This window comes from Coffea arabica, chromosome 5e (assembly GCF_036785885.1).
Source record: "Coffea arabica cultivar ET-39 chromosome 5e, Coffea Arabica ET-39 HiFi, whole genome shotgun sequence".
Taxonomy (NCBI): Eukaryota; Viridiplantae; Streptophyta; class Magnoliopsida; order Gentianales; family Rubiaceae; genus Coffea; species Coffea arabica.
The window spans coordinates 51,378,914-51,402,942 of NC_092318.1; the positions used below are offsets into that span (position 1 = coordinate 51,378,914).

Here is a 24,029-nt window from a genome sequence, read left to right on the forward strand (position 1 = left end):
TTTGTACCAAATGATTGTCTCAATAAATACAAAATTTACTAATGTTACATCTATATGGACACCTCAACCTTCGCTCAAAACAAACTAAGAAAAGAACACCAAAAGTTTGTTGAACAGGGAAAGGAAAACATGAATAGGACACTATAAATAATGAGTTTCTCTAAATCCTATGTACATTGAATTAAAACTAATCCAAATACAAGCACAGAAGTACAGACACAAACTATCTGGCCCAGGCCCTCATCTTTAATTACTTAAATCCCGGGAGACATGGCCTTGCCATCTGCAATTGAAAAGGTACATTTCGAATCAGACGAGTATTATGCCGACGACGATGATGATGATGATCTACAACGACAGTAAAAACCATTGCAATCTTTTATATTGCTGTGGTGCAAATCCTCACCATCATGCAAAAGGACGGTTTTACAAAAATTGCAGCTCACAAACCGCACTTGCATTTCCATATTGTTTAAGCTCATTGCTCAATGATTGTAATCATTGTTGTCACTCAAATCAAAAATATTTTGTGGATAATCCCATTTTACAGTAGCCATGGAAATCCAAAAACATGTGCCGCATTGTTTGAATCATAAAAAACACACACCTAGTCTTCTATTCAATCGCGATGATAAATTCTTATAGGCCAAAAACTTTCACTGACCAACCTTGAGAGTAAGAACCGTGCAAGGGGGCTCAAATTACTGTTTGAATGCATGTCCTTGCTTTGAGGCTTTTTCTTGCTGTCAGCTTCTGCCTTCGTACTCTCTGCTTCTGCCTTTCCCTTGCTAAATATTCGAGCTGCAAGGTCTTGCAGGTCTTTCAGTGAAGAATCTTTTGAACTACAAAGATATATCTTGATCTTTAAACCAAACAACACAAAATGAAGATTTTATTCTAAGCAAAAAGATGAAAAGAAAATATATGAACCTTGCCAGTCGCTGTAGTAATCTTGTCACAAGAAGTTCGCAAGACCCAGGCTTGGAGCGTTCAATATCCATAAAAGAGTTGGCCAATGTCCGCATCATCAACCTTTCCGAATCATCAGTAATCACCTACATAGGATCATACATATGTTAATATAAATGTTTCACTCAGTAATAAATTTATTTCATGCTCATGCTCTCACCATGTGGCAGAGAAAACAAAAAAGAACTAAAAAAAAATTACACTCTTACAATACATAGTCAAAGGCATGTGGTGATGAACACTCCCAAGTGGGAAAAAAAGCATGCAGATAATGTTTCCCCATTTCAGCATCACGTACACTCAAATGACTCATCAAGGTCAAAAACTAGGTTTCCACAGAATGGCTTTTTGGGTTGAATTCCCAGAAATAAAACAGAGATAAAGAGAAGAAATGCAGTTTGGCCAGAAAAGAGGTTTTGCCAAATTATAAATCAAATTTTGATGGTGAGCACTACAGAATTAAATTTCTTATTGATGCAAATTTTCTGGAATATGAGATATTGTATGACATGAGCACCAGATAACTCTGTGATCACGTTGTTGGTTCAGCTTTGACAGAAAATTTAGGCTAATCCTGTAACAAAGATGTTTGTCCTTAAAAAACTAAATCCATGAGGACCTAGGAAAGTTGGAAACCATTTAGATATGCCCAAAACCAATTTCGTAACTACATTATTTTCTCAATGGCTATATGACTAGAAAGAAATTTTGCAAGAAAAATATAACACCAAAGCGTAATGCTTAAAACAATTAATTGAGTTTGCACAAGACTTCAGATCTCTCAGTCAGAAGACAAGATTTTATGTCTAAACATCCACTGAGAATATACAAAAATGTGGAGTCGTATATGTTCAAATAATAAACACCAAGTTAATAGAATTAATTTGATTTTCAAAGTTAAACAGCATATCAAAAAGCCTCACAAATGATCATTAAAGTATATTCTAATCGATGAAGATCTGGCATGTCCTGTAATTATCTTAAAAATGCAAACCTCTTTTAATGAAGGAATGAGTAGAATTGACAATGGGGCAGAAGAAGATGCAGCAGAACTACGTGCAGCATCTTCTTCGTCACTTGTTTGGCGTGACTTGGGAAGTGCTTTCTGTGCATCAAGGTATTCTTCGGTATGTCTGCGAGTTGATGTTCAAGTTCCAAGTAGCAACACAAACACACAGTAGGAACAAGATTAGTCAGGCATGATATTTCAGCCAGTGTCGAAACCAAAAGATTGTACCCAATATGGAAGGAGCAGACCAAACATACGATGTACCTAGATAAATCAGAACTAGATTGTTCTCTTCTTTTACTTTCTTGTTCATCTCTGTTGGCCTTGCCTAACATGGACCTTTCTCTCATATTTCCCTTCTTTAACCCCGCTTGAATAGCAGCTTTGGCCTAAATAACATAACAGACAATTAAGCTTTGGCATACAAATCATGAAGATGATGATGCAACAGACATCAGGCAAATAATTCTGGCAATCAAGATACCTTGAAACTGTAAATCAGAAAATATTTTATGCAATAAAACTGAGGAAGCATTGAATATACCAATAGCAAGAAATGGATAAAAACCACCAAGTGGAAGGAGGAATTGACATTTTCAAAGATATCTGAAGAAAATAAAAGACATTTAGATCCCTACCAATTCATGCCAACTACCAAGTTTGTAACCTTAACATTATACCATTCCAGTAGTTTACCCAAATCTAGTATCTCAGTGTCATCAAGTAGGAAAATTGTTGCAGATAAATAACCTCGGCAAGGTTTATTGAACTGTCCTCAACTGATGCACTTGAAGTTCTCTCTTGGATCCCAAGTCTGGATTTACGCGGAGAGTCTGAATCATCATGCTGTCCACGATAAACCACAGTGCCGCTGGTAGATGAATCCTCTACTGAATTGTACGTGCTGCTAGACTGAAAGGCAGTAGAAATTCTATGAAGATAGTATCAAACACCGTAAAAAAGAAAATCAAAGCAACTATTTTCCATCTCAATCAGAAGGTAGACACACCAAGGAGCTTTGGTCACTAAACAAAGAGGAAGGTGAAACTCGTCTTGGAGACCGAACAACAACCGTTCCTGTCCCACCCACTGACAATTCTTCCTGAATAAGGTAAAGATGAAAATTTTTCAGGGGAACATGTGGGCAGGGAAAACTTAAACGTGTAATTGATGAGTATAAAGTAGCAAGAACTATAACAGAATTTGTTGTCAAAACATAAGATCACAATTTTCTGTACTTTCAATTAGGTATAAGCATAACAACACTGAATGTTAATCTTATATAGAAGGGAATATATATGCACATTTCTAATTTCACCCCTGGTTATGGAGCACTGAGAGCAATAGCTTCAGGGAAAAAAGTGATTGTGAACTTAATCCAACCAACTTCAAGTTGCAAATGTTTGATAAGTTGACTTGCACGATTTACAACCAATATCATCTAAAACAATGTTGATAGCAAGAGCCTAAATTAAAACCCATCATGCAGACAAAAAGCATGTTACTTAAGCAAGAAAGGCCTCATCCTATGGCTATTAATTTAAAGTTTCAATAAGATATCCAGCAATTATAGTTCAGGATAAACTTAAGGAAAGAGTTAGCAAATATACACGACAAACAGGCATATCACATGCATATATACACAAGCAACACATGCACAGGTACAGGCGCGTGTGCATAGGGAGAGAGAGAGAGCGAGAGCGAGAGAGAGAGAGAGAGAGAGGAGAGTGAGAGTGAGAGAGAGAGAGAGACATCTTCATGATAGTAATCCTGCTTGTCATCCTGGTAAGCATCTCTAGCATCTTTTCCAGAAGCAGAAGACCACTGGTTACCACTATCTAGAATTTTTCTTGAAGAAGCTTGACTTAAAAAAGCCTCTGGTTTTCTATCCCTAACCTGAGGTGGCCTCACAGCACTTCGCACTGTCCCAGTGCCAGAGGTCGCACCAAGGCTGAAGTCCCATCCAGCATTTCTCAAAGTTTTTCCTTGGCCGCTGCAAGTACAACTCACCAATGAGTACAAAAGTGACTAATGTGGCAGCCCAAAAAAATTAAAAACAATGAAAGAGAGATTCATCTAACCTGATTCGTACAGTATCTTCTACGCCAGCATCTCTTGTCACCTTCATGGTACCAGATGCCTCGCCAAAAGGTTTTATACCATTTCTGGGGGTTTCAACATCTTCCTTGGCTTGGAACTTGTGGCGCTCTCTACAAGATAAAACAAAAGGACATCCATCACAGAATAAAACAATTTCTTCTCTCGAGATAGAAAGATTATGTTGATCTATCAAGTAACATCTTCATTGTATTCCGTACTTTCTTCAATTTTTAAACAGTCATCTTGTCTCCAAACATAAGCATAGAGCAATAAATTCAGGTCTGTTGATAGCTAACTAAAAGCCTTAAAATTCAACTATATTACTGTACTTTTGAATCAAAAACATAATTTTAATTTAAAACTGCTTTTTCAAAGAAAAAGTGCTAATATTAAAAAAAAATGTGATTTCTAGCATTGACTGAATCAAGGCTCCAACTGTCTTGACCCAAGCAGACATGCATGGCTTCAATTTCGAGTCAAGCAAAAAACAGAACCTACAGCCAGAAAAGTGGTAAAAGAAGGGTCTGTATAGTACTTAAAATCCATTTCGGGAGAGAATAGTGTACCACAGAGACTGTTAATTTATTGCATAGTAGAAGTAGCAAGGAAAAACTGGGATGGTAATTAAGCCTCTCTATCTAAAAAAAGTTGACAATGTTCTGGCAAAACCCAACTATTGAAGAACAAAATTCATTTTCAGAGTTGAGAGATTTAAAGAAATAATGCAGGGTTGGCTGGTTGCAGCAAGATCACCTGATTCTCTCCAAAAGCCTTGGACTCTTCCTAGCATTCCTGATAAAACGATGCTTCAAAAGTTCCTTTGCACTTGGCCTCTATAATTAAACCATAAAAGAAACATTAGATAGAAAAATATTCACAATGCAAAACATATCCAATAAAATCAATTCAAAAGTTTGGATCAGTTTACGTGTTATCTAAAAATCTGAAATTTAAAGTATAGATGCTCAGCTCATTACTGAATATTTGAAGCTATTAAACTTGAAACATGATCAAAGTTGTATCACCACAAAGTCTTTCATATTTGCACACAACAGATTGGATACCCATCATTATAATACCCTATAGTTCCGTGATATAGCACTTGGGGCATATTATCATAAAAGTAATAAAAAAATGATCTGCTTATGTCCGTGATTACAAGAAGAGAGAGAGCACGGTAACAAGGAAGTGAAGGAAATTGAACCTACTTCAGCAGGATTCTTCTTCAAACACAATGATACGAATTCTTTCATAAGACGAGAAAAGTGATCATCCAGCTGCAAGGTGTACAATAAACTGTCAACTTCTAGTATAGATGATTATAGATGCAGGAATAAATTCATAGAGCACATAAAACAGCAAAAAAGTAAGGCTAAAGGATGTTGACAATGCCAAATATTCATCAAAGAATAGAAGTATACTTGAGGAGGATTTTCCCGAGGAATAATGAAAAGAACTCTCATTGGGTGGAGATCTGCAAGTGGAGGTTCCCCCTTTGCCATTTCAATTACAGTTATCCCTAGAGACCAAATATCTGCCTGCATCAAACAGAGACTTTAGCATATGGCCCTGGCTCAAAATTTCAAAAGTGGTGTCCTAACTCAGAGTGCACACAATTACATGCATATTGTGTATATATTAATAAATATGGTGACAAATTCATGCAAAAATAAAGAGGAAATTAATCCCAAAATTATAAGTATAAAAGAAAGTGCAAAGTAAAACATGAGAGAAAGCGAAGAAATGATCAAATCAGAAGATACATGAAACATTTCTCAATGACGTACCTTCTCATTATATCCTTCTGAATTCTGGATTACTTCTGGAGCCATCCAAAATGGAGTTCCTACAAATGTCTGCCATATTTAATTGCATTAGCCTGAACATCTCACAATTCATGGAAACCAATGATTCTCATAAATTGAAAAAGGTAAAGACTATGACCAAAATAAAAAATAAAACTCAACCAAATAACTAGGAAATTTTGTTGAATAACTTCACAAGACACAAAAAAATTAAAGAGGACACACCCAAGGAGACTGCCATCTCCATAGTAACTAAGCAAAAGCACTATCCCTACATTAACCCAGAGTAGTTTCTCTGTAACAGACTGCAAAAGCCAGAAAGAAGCAACAAGTAACTGTTGATCCACTGCCTCATCTAACAGCCAATAATGTTAAAGAGGAGTATAACCTATTTATCTACGCAATTCTAGCATGCCCCCTACATATAAATTGATTCTTTATAACTGGATGACAATGTAAATTGAACATAGGACCCTCTGCCTGCTAAGATATAATGTCGCCCTCCTCTAAAAGCTTAACTAAACATGGAATCAGCAACCTTGAAGAAACAGACACCAATTGAGCAACTGTGAAGAAACACCAGGGCAGAAAATTTCTCATTCGTAAAATCTATAAATATGAAAAAGATTGTATTGCACGTATTCTCAGATGTCATAAATGCAGCTAGAGAAAAATTAGTGGTGTCGTTCAAAAAGGATCTAACATGGACCATGCTTGGAAGATTAAAGAACAAACCAGCCAATGAAACTGAATGTGAAAGAAAACAAGAAGGAAACATATGATAACTGCTACATCAATGGTTAGGGTAGTTACCAGATTGCAAGAATAACCTCATGGTCTATCAAACGGAAAACAAAAGAGAAATGCTTGTCTATAAATAATTTTCATAACGAGCCTAAACAGAAAAAACTCAGAGACCATTACGATCTACAAGCAACATTTCCTATAGAGGCTCAAAAGCTGGGTTAAATAATCATATGAAAGTAAAAACAACATGAGTACCTTTCTCCTTGAAATTGTTCTTGTTAATTGTGCAGAAACACCGAAGTCAGCAACCTGAAGTCAATGTCCGAATGCTTGAGGAAACATAGAACAGATAGCTTGCTCTATTGAACACAAAGAATCTCTCCTAAGAGACCACATCAAAGAGAAACATTGGAACTAGGAGCATAAAACACTTACCTTAACGTCACCATTTTCTGTCAACAAAATATTGGCAGCTGCAAAGGATATACATCAGTCATCATTCAACAGAAAAAAGAAAGAGAAACTGCCATCTGAAAACTTATGTTTGTGATACAGAGAAAAATGTATCCAGGATATCCAAGGTTAAAGTTTTTCCAGAATTTTGCTCAAGCTTCAATTAGGCATGCCTCCAGAGATAAAGAGCTCATATACTCTTTTTAAGTCTCAAACCAACTCCCGAATAAAGCTCTTTATCTTTGAAGATGAGCCTAATTGAAGCTTGAGCAAAGTTCTGGAAATCCTTAACCTTGGATTTCCTGGAGCCATTTGTTGTCTACATCAGTATGAATGAAAAAGGCAGGTAACCTTTTAAATAGCAACAGTAGCCAACTAATACTAAGGTATGTATTGCACTAGGCACATGGAAAACCATGATATCAACAGTGTAACATGAAGACAAAGCATGAATAGAAATGAAATCCACATCCTTAAGTTATTAATCCATATTTCTAATTGACAAAATGATCTTTGTTGAAGAATAAAATACTAATTTAGGTTAGTCATTAAGGTATTAGGGACATGATAAAAAAAACCTTTAATATCACGATGAATTTTCCCTTCGTTGTGGAGGTATTCAACTGCATGAAGCAAGTCACGTAAAATGCAAGCTATGGACATCTCATCCAAAGGCTGATTTGGTTGAATCTGCAGAAAAAATATCCAAGAACCGTCAATACAGCACAGAATAAACACATTCACAGACTTCTTTCACAAATTTATAAACATAATTGTGCCGAGCAAAGTCAACGTCTTGAAGAAAACAAAGCATATCTGTTCCTTTTTAAAAGAGGCAAAAGAGTTAGGCCTCACAGGTCCTGATTCTAGATGTTCCAGATAAAGAGGCAATTTCAAATCTTTGAAGTGAGAGTTACAAATCTTTAACAACTATGATATCTGCAGACAGCACATATACCACATGTTAGTTTTGGTCTATTTTCCTTTCAGAAGGTAAAGGGTAAGGACCTCTTAGCATATGCTGTAGCATCATCACTGATGTACCCATGCCATACCAAAACAGAAACTACATATGAGAAATGACCAGCCTGAAACCCCTAAACAGAAAAGAGAGCCATCAATGTGGAAACTGAGGAGTCCTAAACAATAAAAGAATTAAGTCATTCCTCTTTCAGTACCAAGTATTGCAATTTATGTCTCTTGGATTCATGCTTTGTTATTCTGTAACACACTTTACAGCATAAAAGTATCACATAGAAGAGGGCAGACTGTTGAATTGGAGGGTGAAAAAACAGTCCTTTTTCTGCTGATAATTTTCTAAGGTTTGGGAGATGAAAAGACATTTCATGGTAATAAGAAAACCTCCCAGCAATCCAGATTGGTGATTTTGAAAATTTTTGTATTGCTAGAGGAGGACGCAAAAATGGATGAAAAACCAAAAAAGACAATGCAAATGTTGGATACTGTCTTCAAGCAAGAGATCCAAAACAGTTTACTCATAGTGATCATGGCAATCACCAATTTACAAGTCAAATCTAGAGTCAATCACATTAAAAGCTTCCATTAATTGATTATGGCACCATTGGTTAAATGACCTGACCTGGACATCTAGATAAAATTGACCTTAATATTCCACATCAGGACTTTGTTAGTCGGGCTTTTTCTAATCCAATACTATAAATACGACAGTAACATAATGTAACAAAAGGCATCAATGCAGAACAGTCTCCAACTACTAGATTTCAATCTTGTTCCATCATAGAGCATGAAAGCTTGCTCCTAATTTGGAGAAAGCATTTCATCACAAAGCCAAGACAATTACTTTCTCAAAAAATCAAGTTACCTACCAGGTCAGCAACAGAACCACCAGCCATGTATTCCATTATTATCCAAAGCTTAGTTTGGTGCAGATAGGATCCATAGTATTCTGTAATATATGGAGATCGACATTGTGACAAAACTGCAATTTCCTGAAAAAATATATAATTCAAATAAAACACCTATTCCATGACTTTTTGTACTCAATCCATAACATCTAAATGAAAAAGTGGAAGATACCTTTTGAATGTCCTCAATTTCATCCTCCCTGTATTGCAGATAAATCCAGTGACATTTAAATAAGTTCAATTGTTAAAATACATGTACATGATGCCAAAAGAAATTAGATGATGCAGTACATATCCTAAAGAGTATTCATGTGGAAAACAAGAAGAAAGCACAATGGAGATGAGATTGCAATCAAGTCAGCTTTGATAAATGAAAAGAAAACAGGAGTCACTTAAGTTGCAACTAGCAATATAATTGGCCTTAAGAATTTTCACATTCTCATATGGAAATAAAACGATCAAAAGCATCTTGGTTGTTGCAAAAAGAGTAAAGCATTCATCGTAAAACAATTAACTAATCAGAAAAAAGAGAGCGATGCAATATTCCACTTGTCAGGCGATAAAGTAACTACAGCAAATAACTAATCCAAAATGAACTGCATAATCTTTCCTTTCTGTTTGAGTCAATAAGAAGAGGATAAAAAAAGTAGGAATTGTCAAACGGTGGATTGCGACTCCTAAACCATCCTTTTCTGATAATAAATGTCACGATCTCAATCAAGAAAAAGTCCTCAAAGCATTTCAAAGTCAAAATGAGAAAATAAATAACCAAAGTCCACTACTTACGATTCTTCGAGATCAATAACTTTAATAGCAACCTCCTTGTTAAGATCCTTATCAAACCTGCAATTCAGGAAACACATAAGAACATCTAGCTAACTCAGAGGAATCTTCCAATTAATCAGAATAGATAATTTAAAACATGCATGGAAATCAGATACAGAGGACTGGTTATATACTCAAGTTAGATGAATTTGAATGGCACTTCCACCTCATGACATGGACCTTTATGAAGGCTCCACCATATAAAGAAGATGGGCCTATCACACGCATAGGATAGATACACATTCACTATCCTGCTAGTCCTCCTTTCCTTTCCAAAAGATTCGAAAAACATCACTTGTTTATATATATTTTTTTAATGGTCCTGTATGCTTATAACTCCCAAAAAAAAGATGCTACTATTTCTGGTGTGGGAGACACAACTTTAAAGTCACCTAACCTTAAGGAAATAAGCTGAACTCCAAAATAATCAAATAGTAATCTCCTTACAACTACATACAATACCCCTATCTGACACTATTAGAAAACATCCATCTCCTGCCATGTTTGATACCATTGGGTATTTCTATCCCTCCGATCTCTGCTGAAGGTGAAAATATTGATTGTTGAACTGGCCAAAAAAGAACCAAATTTCCAAATGCCCGATAAAGCAATTGCATTAAAAAACATAATTTGCAACTTTCTTAAATCAGCCTAGCTCTACATCTCTCAACAACATCAAGAAGCAAATTGCTGCCAAAGTCCCTCATGATTGTTTATTTTCCCCCCTAGAACTTTGACAGCACCATCCAGAGATGCAATTGAGCCCATAGTGTAATCAATAACATATAACTTCATAAACCAGTAGCAACTTTCTGTGAAATCCAAATGGAAATTGCTGAAAATTTTCTAAAATCTCAATCAGGCCCAAAAGGAAGTTGAAATTTGTAATGAGAGGTTCCCATGGCCCAAAGCTATTAGACCATCCCATACTCTGTCCAATAGGCAAACAAGATCAACTGCTAACTGCAATTCTTTGGTGTTCAATTAAAGAGGCGAAAAGACTTTGGACAAAGAGAGAGAGGGGATAAGATGTATACAAGGCATGAGTGGGTAAAATTGTCAGTTTTTATAGTGTTACCTTTACCGCATGGGTTGCCTGCATGTGCCAATGACTATGAAAAGCAGCTTCAGATAAAGACACGCCGATAGGGGTGACGGCATGTCTGATTTGTAAGGTGGCCAGACCCAACTTTTGGACCTCAGAGCGTGCACCGAAGCACACTCCACCAACAAATCTTAAATGATATCGACATTTAGCTAGCACAATCTTTTGGATCACTGGATCACAACCTTTCTATCACTCCATTTGTCTTTCGTATAATCATTACTATATAGAATGCCCACGTCGCAGTAACATCAAACGCGGCAATGATGTTTATAACCAATCAAATCAAATTAACTGTGCAAGAAAAAGATTCTAACTAAACTCCTACAAAAAGATCCATCTAATAGCATTCACAAAACTCCGTGTCTGCGGACACTTGTTCAATTATGAATAGCTCTTTCTTTACCAAATTCATTTACGTACTTTCCATTTTCAAGCAGAATGGACAAAGAAATATCCACCTTCTTCGATCTTAGATTCTCAAAAGTTTGGATGCATATAAACTCTCACTAATTTGTACCATTAGACTATACTTCTCACTTAAAAGTAAAAAATCTACATGTGTAGCAGAACCAAGCCATGCATATATCCCACATCTCTAATTTGACTGCCGTTTTTACCTTGTGTGATCTAGTAGATATACGTAGACCATAGAAGCATAGACCATTACAAAGCCTACATGATGTCGTCACATAGTACCATCTGATCCATCCATCATGGCAAAAATCCTGAGTTTTGTCAAATCACTTGGTAGACTTAAACTGGACATGCAGCATGCAGTGTGCTTCAATAACAAGAAGCCAGTTTGGGAAACTTAAACCACAAATTGATCAAGTAAAAGCTGAAAATTAATCATCCTAAACTATGCAGCCATTGATTGAAGCCCATTACCAAATTAGACCAGCAATTAATTTTGTATCAGATCTCTTTATTACGATGACGCAACACTTGAAAATACTTCCTAAACAACTCTCTGAATTTAGTAAGAGACAGGATTCATCCTTTCAATATCAGTAAACAACTATTTGACAATATCAATATAGAGGACAATACACAAGCAAAATTAACAAAAGCCAATCCAGATTTCCAACATCACTGATGAGTTAAAGCTTGCAAGCAAAAGCAAAATGAGACAGATATCACCTTGAATAGAAAAATCAAAAGGCATATTAAAAACAAATAAAGATAACATATTCTGTTTCAATCCTTACCCTTTATAGACATCCCCGAACGACCCCCTACCAATGAGCTCCAAATCACTAAATCTGGAGCCCGAAGCCTCAATGAGAGCCGCAGCATCAGCCATCTCAGACAAAAAAATACTCTCTTTTACTTACAGCCTCAGCCTACAAACCAAATGCACCGCCAATCTTCCAACCATTCTGCCCCACAACGACAAATTTCACAAATTTACCGAAGGGTTCCCCTGATTTCACTCGATCTTTTCAAAAACAATCTGAAGAGGTCATGAAAACACACTGAAATCAATCATAAGAAAATATTAACATCAAGCATTCTAGTACAAGTACAAGAGTGTAATGTAGGATCCTTTGGGGCTAAAATATAATGGGAAAAAGTCGTTAGGTGAAGTGGGGAATTCTGAAGTGACAGCCTAACAAATTCAAAGTTTTCTCATATGCCCACTAATTTTAAACTGTTTTAGACAGTGAAACAATAGCGGAACCGCAAAGGGCTATCATCAGTACCTTCATTTCTATGCAAAAAAAAACTCACTGATATGGAAAAAAAAAAAAACTTTCTTGAACCTAAAAATCGAAACGATGAAACAACACTTTCTCAATGACCAATTAGCAACAAATCAAAAAGGGTTGCTGAAGATTTTAGTTTTTCAGCAGTAAATATGAAGAATTACTCTGATAAATGTCGCCAAGAAGCCGTGGATCTCGTCGTTGTTCCCCGCTTTTTCTCTCCAGACAAATGTATATGGACGCAAAATGAATGTGAATTCTTTCTCCTCTGTCTTTAATCAGCGCTTTCTCGGCGGAGGCTTTGGCTTTTTGTAGAGGGTGGATCGAGGAAGAACGCGATTGCTAGTTGCTACTATGTTTGTATCGTTTTTGCTGTTTTCTTAATCACTGGGTTATTATTTTGCAGGACCGGCCCGACCGGAAAACTGAACTGGGGAATTCACTAATTGCTAACCGTTTTCATGATACCCAACTATCGGGTTTTTGATGAGTAAACAAAAAAAATACAATGCCCAAGGTCAATAATAACTCGTGAACAAAAAATGATTTAAAAATTCTCGTACGCTTGGATGTGTTCTTGACAAATGACCCCAAAAGAAATAGAAAAATTAAAACTTTTGCAAGTAGGAGACAAATTTATACACAAGACAAGAAGTGGACATGAGAAATGGTTAGTGGTATTCATGGCAACTGTACGCCTGTGTAGTACTAAAAGGTCTCATGTTTGAATAAAATCATTGTTAGAAATCAGTTTTATATCGAAAAAGTTGCAGAGTTTTATGTTTTTTCTTTTCTTAGTTTTGGCTCAGTGAAAGAAAAAATATTTTTCATGCACTTGTGAACTCGAAATCTTTCACTTAAACTCTCTCGTCCCATAATCATCCAATCCATCCCCCAGGAAAATAGTGCACCTAGGTATGTCAATGGACAGAGTCTGGATTGAATTTTTTTAATTCAAATCCAGATTCAGACCCATTAAATTTAGTTAAACCCAAACTTAGACCTAAACCTTTATAGGTCTAAACAATAAGTCCAAACCCAAACTTTCCTGCATTTGGATATCCAATGGAAATCCGTTGTATATTTCTAAATACACTAAAGTAAAAATATATTAAAAATATATAGATTTCAAAAAATAAACACCATCCAAATTTTATTTTCAAATAATAAAATTAATATTCAAGAAGTTGAATGCAATATTATGAACTCAAAAAAATAACTATTATGGACTATTTCTACATATTTTTAAAATTTTAACAATAAGTACTTTCAAATTTTTATTTATTTGCCTTTACTTTTTCTCCTTTTTTTTTTAAAGTTTGTACTAATCACAATTACAACTAGAATTAGTTTTTAAAAAAAAACATCATGAAGTCTTACTACATTCGATCCAATGACCATAGAAATTTTATAAATTTATTAATATATAAATTTATTTAAATTATATATAGTTGGATCTGGATAGAATCTAGTATGTGTTCGGATTTGTATATGGATCATAAAAAATCATACTATATCCAGACTCATAACTCTTTTACAAGGTCTGAGTCTTAATAGGATTTGGGTTTGAGAAATTAAATCAGAACCTTATCCAAGTACATTGGATCTGAGTTGGATATAGATAAGATCCGATCTATTAACATGTCTAAATTCACCTTATTCTACTCAGTCTGCAATTTTTTGATATATAATATAAGTAGAAGGATTCGAATCCGAGGATTCGAGACCTCTCACTTATGGCCACTCCCCCTTTAATTTGCAATTTAAATGGTGACAAAACTAGAAGGATCATGAAATTTGGCTTCTTTCTCGATAATGAAGAGAGCAATCCAATTACAAGCTACTGCACGTGATCATGTTATCTCGGAGAGTTCATTTTAGTTTTTTTTCAAAATCTAAATCACTAACATATTTCACACGATTGAAGTGAGAGTAGAATAAATCAACAAAAATTAAAACGAAAAACAAGGTAACTATTAAAAAAAACTAAACCAACTGTGAAGATCATAAACATGGTTGATGGTGGCTAGAAGATGAAGATGGTTGATGGTGGTCAGATGATGAAGATGGTTGGTATCGATGCAGATTGTGATGCATGTGTGGAAGACCGGTTGTCATCTTGACAGGAAAGGAGGGTTGCATTATAGTAGTTCATATTAACAAAGCCAATTTCCTTGCGATTTTTTTTGTGTATTTTTTCAGTTTGATTTTTTGAGTTTGATTAGAATGTTAGAATGGTGGCAAGTTGGCTGCTTATATATGCCTTATAATCAGCGTAGTCATCTAGATAGGTTGCATAAAAGGATTGGCTCAATCAGCCCCAACATATTTTGTTAATTATGTTATGACATTTAACCTCGCTCGTGTTTAATTGTAGAATTAAACCTCTATAATTTGATATTTGATAAATTAATAATCTCTATTAAATAATAATTTTTTAGGTCTTGATTTGGACTATCAAGTTAAAATCAATTTTAACAAAGATATGATAATAATTTTTTTAAAACCTTACCTAACCCTTTGGTTCCAGTCATAGTATAAATTAATAATTCACTCAAATTAGATATGGTATGCTCATATAATGCTTGATGCATTTGATCAGTTATTTATGAACATCTTTTAAATAAGAAGCCATAGTTTAACCATGAGATATGAAAGAAAAATTTGTATTTGTTTATTATAAAAAGATTTCTTTATTATTTATGTACATATTAGTGTCATACATTGTATGCATTTAAAATTGGATATGGAAATCTATCATTTAGTATTTCTAAATCTTTTTGATTTCTTAATGTTAGAAAAATGATATCAGTTACGTACATTAATAAAATTAAATTGTACTTGTAAATCAAGTAGATGTAGGTTGGTTTATATTCTATAGACTTTTAGCCTCCTTTTATTAATAGAATATATTTTTATAAATAAAATAAAACTTTAGTTGATCAGATGAGTTTTTTTAATTGTAAATACACTTGATAAATTAATAAATTATTAATTTATCGATGAATTAATACCTCTTTGAACTAATACGATTTATTTAGTTCAAAAACTATTAATTTATAAAGGTTTTACTATATTGTTCATTATTTACTATTTTGCTGAAAATGTGTTTCAGATTATCTAAATTTTAGCTGCATTTTAAATTGTAATCTAGGAAAATATTTTACAATAAGCACCATTTTTTGAGTTATTTTTAAGATTTTGAGTACTCTTCTTTTTTGGTTATGAAGTATGTAAATGGAATCTTTTCTTTTCTTTGCTTTTTTTTAATATAATTTAGAGTGTTATTTAGAATTGATATGACAATTATTCTTTGAACTCTACATTAGGTAATTCAAAATTCTTAGCAATGGCGTGTAGTTCACTTGGATTAAGTAAAGGTTAAAAGAAATAAAAAAGAGAACGATATGTGTTACAATAATATTCAATGAAATTTATAACTTTGCTCTTACACATGTGAAATAAACTTATTCATATTTTTCTTAAAGTTAATTACATGACTAATCAAGAAAATGCAAAATGCAAAAAACTTATTTTAAGAGTCAATATGTAATCAAACAATTTCTTCCTTATATTTGCTGTAGTTATGTCTTTGTTCATTTGATTTATGGATGAAAAATACAAAAAGTAATAGATGACGAAGCCATACACGAAACTCATCTACTTGAGTGAAAAAAATCAATGTTGGATTTATTTACCTGAGCAAAAAAATTAAATCCATAAATTTTCACATAATGTGCTTTGAATAAAATCACATCAAAAATTCATACAATTAGTTACATGCATGATCTGAAAAGGAAGTGGGTGCAAGGTAGAATATAATTAATTACTTTGCATGTGATATCGGATGGAGTTGCATTCTTTTCCTTTTTTCTTTTTTTTCTTTTTTGAAAAAAGTTAACTTTATTGCATTAGGGTACAATAGACAAATTTCAGAAGCCAAATTCATTACAATTAGAAGGTCAAATTGGTTAGAAAAATAAAATCAAGAAGTAATATTGATACAATTCACCAAAACTCACAATTCTTTTAAGGACCTATTTGTTTTGAAGAAAGTAATATCACTTTGTCCCCCTCTCCCAACTCCATGATAAGTTATTTTTTAGAATAAATTTTATATACACTGATAGTGTATACACTATCACACGCGGTTAGATTTCAAATTTAAATTTAGATGAATTATAAAAAATATTCTGTAACAATCTAACTTTTAGTTAAGTTTATTTATGATTACTCTTGTCATTAATGCTAGTAAATAATAAGTAGTAGCTAGTATAGCTTTAAATTGCAACTATTTAATGAACCACTAATTCGTTTTTATGCAAGTCTACGATAAACCGAATCCTAATGTAAGACTGACTTGAATTTAAAGTTAGAAAACTAGCTCCAAAATGTAAGATTGAATAAGATTTTTAAGGGGAAAAATAAGAACGAGTATCAGTTAAAAACAAACACTAAATATATGATATTTTTAATGTGATGATGTTATTGCTTATACATTGATGAGATCATATTGAGAAAGGAATAATTCAAAAAAAAAAAAAAAAAAAAAGAAATTATGGCCGGACCACATCACATCTTGGTGATCTTTCATGAGTTTGGGCAAAAGTGCTTGCAGGTTTTTCTTTCAATTCATTGGTTGGTCTGCATGAATTTCTGTTCGCATTTTCTATTTTGTCTTGAGTTAAATTGGACGTACTTTCATATTAGGTTATCTCGACAGAGTGAACCAGCAGTACACGATAGCATCCAGCTTCATCTGGTGGAAATCCAGTTACAAATTCACCATTAGTACTAAGGAAAATAACTGACAACTTAATCCCAAATTTGCTGTGACGCAACTTTTGATTAATTAATAATCATTCTTGTTCTTTTAGAGTTATCTAGTAGTCTACAGAGCAATATTTAGTAGTATTCTTATTGCTCTAAATATTGCTTCAAGAAATCAATTGAACAGCAGCATAGTTTAGCTTCTAGGAGAATTAGCCAGGGTTTTAGCTTGACTTAAGTCCTTTCCTGAAACAATTACACTAGTTAAGGGTTTATTAAAGGGCGTTCTTGCTCATGTTAAATCCATCGTTCAATTTTTCATCATTCCTATTCCAAAAAATTAAAAAACAAAAAAAATTGAAATTGCACTTTATCTTTTTATTTAAAAAATAATTCGTGTGATGGAGGAAGTCGTGATATGCAATCTTTTTTGTCTTCCCCCTTGTTATCGTGAATAGCAAAGCACAACCAAAAAAGAAAAGAAAAGAAAAGAAAAAATATAATAAATTTATGGGCCCTAAACAGGCTATTTGTGTATTGCAGCCCTCACGATATAGCCCATAAAGATACACGTTTTTTACAAAAGCAGGCGTTGCAATCCATCGACAGGATTGGGCCTCATTTAGAATTTCGCTATGGTAGTATTTAAATTTAGTTTCAAAGAATATTTTCATTGAAAGCCTCCCTCCATTTACTTTTAGGCCAATAGTTACACTACTGTAATAAAAGATTTTGTTTCCTTAATGGAATTTAAAAATTTAGATTGGTAGAGGACTTAAGGCTTACATGATGATGCTCCGCTGAGTGAATCATTTGTCGCATGTTCGATCTAGTTTCTGCTCAAATTCAAGTCGAACTCAATTTAATTAAGCCAAAAAGAGAAAAACTCGACGTATTTGGATTCGTTCGCAGCATTTACTTCGCTCGATTGTTGCCTTCTCTTAATTAACTTCTTTGAACTATATGTGTTTTATTTTTTAATTCAATCGTTACACCTTACTAGCAAAGATGGTACAAATTTCGAGCAGACCAATATGGACCATCAACACCGAAGGCCTACAACTGGTCAGAGGAAGAAAGCCCAAAGGTCTTGAATTCCCCTCCTTTGGCTGCTACAAAAGCAAAGGTGAGCGGGGAGTAGGGCTGTAAATCCAACTAATTAATTTGATATTTGATTTGAATTCGCCTTGAATTTGATTTGTTCAAATTTGTTTGTTTAAGTATGAATTCAAGTTTGGACATAATTTTAAATTCGAGAATATTAACAAATCAATCATGATATTCACGTCATCCAACTCAATATCCTTATAAACATATAAGATAAGTAAATTTCATAAAAATATATTTAAAGTTTCCGTGCTTAACTTCACTTCTTTCCTTCATATATATTGCTTATTTTATAAAATAACAAGCATATAATGCTCTTTATCTCTTGAATAGGCATAATTGATTTTAATCACATCCGTAATTCATCGTAATATGAAATAAGCATAATTGACTTTAATCAAATCCCTAATTCATAGTAATAGATTTCTTAAATATTAGAGAGCAAAAATTAAAGGAAAAAAAACAACAAATTAGTTTGAAAATGTCTATATAATATAACATGAAATTTCAAATCAAATCAATCCAAATTTTGATTGTATGTGTTTGAACTCAATACTAAAACAAGCTAAACCAAACTTTTCATGAACATATATCAAAAATTTCAAAGCAAATTCAATCAATCTCTTTCAAAAAAATTATCAAATACAAAGTTCAGACATTTTGTTTAACATTCAAACCAATTCGGAGCATAATTTTGTCAGCCTAGCGAGGAGGACTTGTTTAGGTATGATCTTAAGGTTAATGGATTTCCGGGGGTGCCGGTAAGAGTGTGGGACCCATGAAAGATACGGTCGTGGGGGGTTTGTGGCCGAGCCCTGGGCCGGTCAATGCGGAGGGATGTACCAAAGATAGATTAGATTGACGTACCACATTTTTCTTTACTCGCACAAAATCCCCGATTTTCATATGTCAAATCTCACGCGCCGACTGCGTTTCATATCCAATCGCAGCGTAGAATGACTAGATGCGGACTCTCACCTTGCTGCCCGTGGTGCGTGTCTGTTTCTGCGCGTGGGGGCTGATGAGGAAGAGAAAGGATACAGTGCTCCGCAATTCGTGCGCTCCCAGTTCTTTATGACTAACGATGCACCGACTCACTGCCATGTCACGTGCGCACGTGACTCCTTAATCTCTTGTTCTCCTCCTACTTTGTTCACTCACTAAAATATACAATTATCCTTGCTTTTACCACGGTTTTTTTTTTTTAACCTTTTTCTTTGGAAAGATGCTTTTACCCTGCTGGTAGAAGCTGAACAGTTGTCCTTTCAGGGGGAAGCAAATAAACTACCCCAGTTGATTGGAGCACTCACTATTTTACTAGTGCCACCTTCATTTCTCCCTTCTCTACTCTCAGACATAGTACGTGAAAGAAAGATAGATACCAGACCTTGGAGCATCGGAGGAAATGTTTATTTCAATATGGGAAAACTCCAAATTTTTGTTCAACTTAAGATGTGTACATCTTAATTTTATTCAATTATTCGCACCAAGAATTTGTCAACATAATCTGTTGCTAACCTTCTTTTTTTCCTTCATTATAAAAGTGTTGCATTTTAGCTGCTAGCATCACTTCTTCATTTCCGTTGTCAATTGATGTTTATCCATGAATTTTTAGCTTCAAAATTATCATCTCATCATAATCTAGAGAAACTACTGTGAAGACAATAATACGAAAAAAATGTAAGCATAATGTGCGTACTGTTTTGTGTTTAAATGTAATTTAAACACCGCCACAGATCAGATAAAAGATAATTTTCTTTGAATAATAATTAAGTACTCTTTTTTTTTTCCTGACAAATCATAAAACTCACGCAGATGCACTACTTAGGAAGAGCATCAAACAAACTACTGTCCCTTGATAATTTGAGGTGACCATACTTCCTTTTGGGAGTGTTCTTTTCCTTTTTATTCATTCAAGAAAATTTCACAAAAGCATTTTATATTCTCTTCAAGGACGGGAGAAGGCACGGCCTGAGCTTTGAAGATACTACTGCTATCCTGTGTCTTTGAACCCACAAAAGGAGTGCCTAAATCACAAGCCATTCTTTTAAGTATGACCGTACAATGGGAGGATCGACTGACATTTCTAATACTTTATAACATTACAGTTTAGAATATATTAGTTCAAATCTAACCCAGCTGCTTTTGACTGGAAAAGATTCTATAACTCAACTAAAAAGTCCATACTAGCCCCATCTGCTTATGAGTAAACATCATGCTGGAGAGACCTCGCTTTATGAATAAACAATTGGGCATTTTTTTGGCAAGAAAGTGAAGAATCTCATCATTTTGTAAAAGCCATTTGAGCACCTATAAGGTTGACTCCGCTGTTTGTAAAGTTAGAAGATTAACAAAACAGAACGCCAATAATGGGGAGCCATTGACGTGTTAAATAGTAGTTTGGTGAGCTTTTGAAGAGACCTGCATGGTGACACTTTTATGGCTACTGCAATCATGGCGATGGAGGGCGCTTTTATTGCAAAGGGCCTTAGGTTGAACTGGATGTAGGAAATGGACCACGAAAATAAATAGCCTATTCCTCTAGTTGGGTGAATAATATGGTACCCTGAGTGGATTTTCTGATAAACGTTTAGGATGCTAGAGAAACATAAATCTGTGAAGTTAATGAACGTTTTCTATTTGAAACTTTCAATAACCAAGACTTAATTGATGGATATCTTAACTAGAATGTTTATAATGTCAAGTGTTGTTTTTTTTTTTCCAGCCTTTTTCTGGGTCAAATGTTTAGTTCAATGTAAATTAGTTTACCTTGGATAGAGTATTATTTGAAATAATTACTGTAGTACTTTTTATGATGTGATATGATATTCGTGAAATAAAAAGTTAGTTGAAAATAAAAAAAAAATCGTGGGTTGAATAATGTGTTTATGATACAAGTAAAATGGTTGTGTGAAATAATTTGACTATCCAAACACTCTCAATATCATTTTGCTGCTTTTATGTGCCGGCTGCTTCTTTAGTTCAACGTACAAAATTTGCTAAATATTATCATGATGATGGTTGACAGTTTTAGAACCAATTTTTATGAAGGGCAAAAGTTAAAGACAAAGCTAAATGATGAATTTCATTGCTATGGTGTTCAAATAAAGCACTCGTGATGCAAGGGTTTCTCTCCCTTTTTATTCCCTTAATTTTTGGCATAAAAGCAAAAGCATTTCTTTAAAGAAATGTCATTGTCAAATTTGTGTTCTTGGTATCAATAATGTTGCTCATGAATTAATAAACTCATCCATGCTTTTAGAAAACGCCTTTGCTGGCTAAGTACGCTACTTTATGCGTCTTGTTCGCAATTTTATTGAGAGAGCAAGAGGAAAAGCAAAAAAAAAAAAAAAAAAATTGATCCGATATGTTCTTTATCATCACTCAATGAATGTGTTTGGATTGCATTTTTGCAGAGTTTTTTCTTTTATAAGAACACACTTTATGATGTGCTGTACGTAATATAAAAAGATAATTGCAGAACATGTTTAAGAAAATTTTCAAAATTATTTTCCAAGTGTCGTATGAAGGCAGTTTTTGGTATTTCCGTAGCAAAAATACGGCCTTAATATACTGAAACAGAACACTAAATCTTCCAAGTACCATTTTCACAGTTTTGATGAAGTACTTTCTTTATTTGTTACAGAAAGTATCTCCATGATATATCTTAAAGTACATGAGCCAATCCGGGAAGCTGCATCTTGTTAAATGTTTTGTAGTTGACATGATGGCACAAATTGATTTCATGATATGGAATATAGAATCCAAGGCATTATAAATGTGTGCTGTTACATTTTTGTTTCGATACTCATGATAACATTGATGCAAAGAAGAAAAAAAAAGAAAATTATTGATGGTGTAAAGATGTCAAAATAGATAATTCCAATTCGGATTACCCTATGCATGTAAATGCTTGGCTTAATTCGGATTACCCTGTGCATGCACCCGACATCTAGGACATAAAAGCTCTATTGAATAATTAGTTATATTTGTAAATGCAATTTTAAACAGTAATGTTGGATAATATTTGCCCCGTTGGATTAGCTGTTTCTGAAGATATTTTTGAAATATTTTACTGTATCAGTGTATATGAAAAATTTTATTGTAGATATGTTTTTTGGAGGGATTTTTGAAATATATTTTGGGGTAATTTTAAAATTAAAATAATTTTATAGTACTTTGTAAAAATTAATACTACCACCCACAATCACCAATGCCACTATCTCCACCCACCACCACCACCACTATCACCACCATCCTTTCATCTTCCTCTTCTCACCCCCTTCCTCTTCCCCTTTTCTCTTCCTCCTCCCCTTCGCTTCCCCTCATACCCCGGTCCTTCCCTCCCCCTCGATCTGGTCTCGACAAGATCGAGGCCTTTGGTCTCTAAATCACAACCAGAAAATTGTGACCTTCTGGTCGCGATTTGGTCGTGACTAGAGGCCTCGATTTGGATTGGGGGAAGAGAGGAAGAAGAGGGAAGGAGGAAGGAAGAGGAGAAGGAAGAGAGAAGGGATCGTGACGGTAATGGGTGGTGCTGAGTATTGGTGATAGATGAAAAATATTTTAAAATTTATTTTTTAATCTTTTTTATGTATATTTGTGAGTTATTTTTGATATATTGTATGAATCATATGTTTTTTGAATTGTTTTTGTTTGTGAATTACTGTATTATTGTATTTGAAAAACTAATTTTTGAAAAACAAGTCAATCCAAACGGAGCCACTAGTACTGTAGTATTAGCATTTCACATTTGTTACTCCCAAGTTGTACTAGTAACCTTTCCATCAAAACAGGCACATAACGAGCTTCATTCATCAAAGTAAACACTAATACATTTATCTACTAGTGTGAATACTCGTGCTATGCACGGTGCTGGCATTATTGAAAAAGTAAAAATAAAATGGTGAATAAAAAAAGTTTAAAAATTGTACCAATACAATTAAAATGTAATATTTGTCTAACAATAGTTTGAAATATGATAGAATGTGCATATCATTCAAGAACTGCCTTTTTTCAGAAAATAGATCCTAAAAAAATAATAGAAATTTATTTTAGAAAATGAATGATATATGAACAAAAATGAATGTAATTGAATGTTGTTAAAATGAAATACTTACAAATATTATGCATTCGATTTGATAAATACAAAAATCTAGACAAAAATCTATAACTCACTACTTGTTCCGTTCTTGAAATTTTTTTTAGGGTTAAATATAATAAACCCCTTAACTTTACATATAGTTGCACTGTACCCCCTCAACTTTACATGTAGTTACACATTTGTGATTTTTTTGAAACGTGATTGTAATTTGCAAAGCTCATTTGTAGGGGTGGTTATAGGGTTAGTTTGGGGATAAATATTTTTTAATTATAAAAATGTAACATTGTATTAAAATAACATACGAATGAGCATTTGTTTTTAATTAAAGAGTAAAAAGGATTTAAAGTATAAATAACAAAGTATAAACGGTTTATGAAATAGATAGTGGGAATGTTTTAAATTTTAAATTTGATTGGTGATAGGGTTGGTTATAACCCACT

General features: G+C 33.9%; 1 protein-coding gene across 4 annotated transcripts; it reads right to left on the bottom strand.

The window, feature by feature from the left end:
• On the bottom strand, window positions 1-13,332 carry LOC113688156 (uncharacterized). Of its 4 annotated transcripts, none has more exons than XM_027205843.2 (21): window positions 12,773-13,332; window positions 12,111-12,355; window positions 9,756-9,812; window positions 9,142-9,169; window positions 8,931-9,053; window positions 7,662-7,773; window positions 7,066-7,103; window positions 6,886-6,939; window positions 5,866-5,934; window positions 5,500-5,616; window positions 5,287-5,355; window positions 4,832-4,911; window positions 4,060-4,188; window positions 3,875-3,971; window positions 2,988-3,080; window positions 2,729-2,890; window positions 2,243-2,367; window positions 1,964-2,102; window positions 931-1,055; window positions 669-842; window positions 1-283 (listed from the first exon to the last, which is right to left on the bottom strand). In XM_027205843.2, the coding sequence occupies exons 2-21, from the start codon at window positions 12,203-12,205 to the stop codon at window positions 247-249; spliced, it is 1,923 nt and encodes a 640-aa protein (XP_027061644.2). In that variant the 5' UTR covers window positions 12,206-12,355; window positions 12,773-13,332; the 3' UTR covers window positions 1-246. The 4 variants fall into 4 exon arrangements, with proteins under 4 accessions (XP_027061644.2, XP_027061643.1, XP_027061645.2 ...); XM_027205842.2 differs by having other exon boundaries at window positions 3,731-3,971; window positions 12,773-13,331; XM_027205844.2 differs by lacking the exon at window positions 12,773-13,332 and having other exon boundaries at window positions 3,731-3,971; window positions 8,931-9,010; window positions 12,111-12,129.
• Between the last annotated feature and the right edge of the window lie 10,697 nt (window positions 13,333-24,029).

Bases quoted from the DNA above. Each gene is read 5' to 3' on its own strand.
- LOC113688156 (XM_027205842.2), bottom strand. From the start codon at position 12,205: ATGGCTGATGCTGCGGCTCTCATTGAGGCTTCGGGCTCCAGATTTAGT. The intron at 5,617-5,865 runs GTACGTCATTGA...TGTTTGATGCAG, and splicing joins CAGAAGGATATAATGAGAAG to GCAGATATTTGGTCTCTAGG. The intron at 2,891-2,987 runs GTGTGTCTACCT...ACTGCCTTTCAG, and splicing joins TTAGTGACCAAAGCTCCTTG to TCTAGCAGCACGTACAATTC.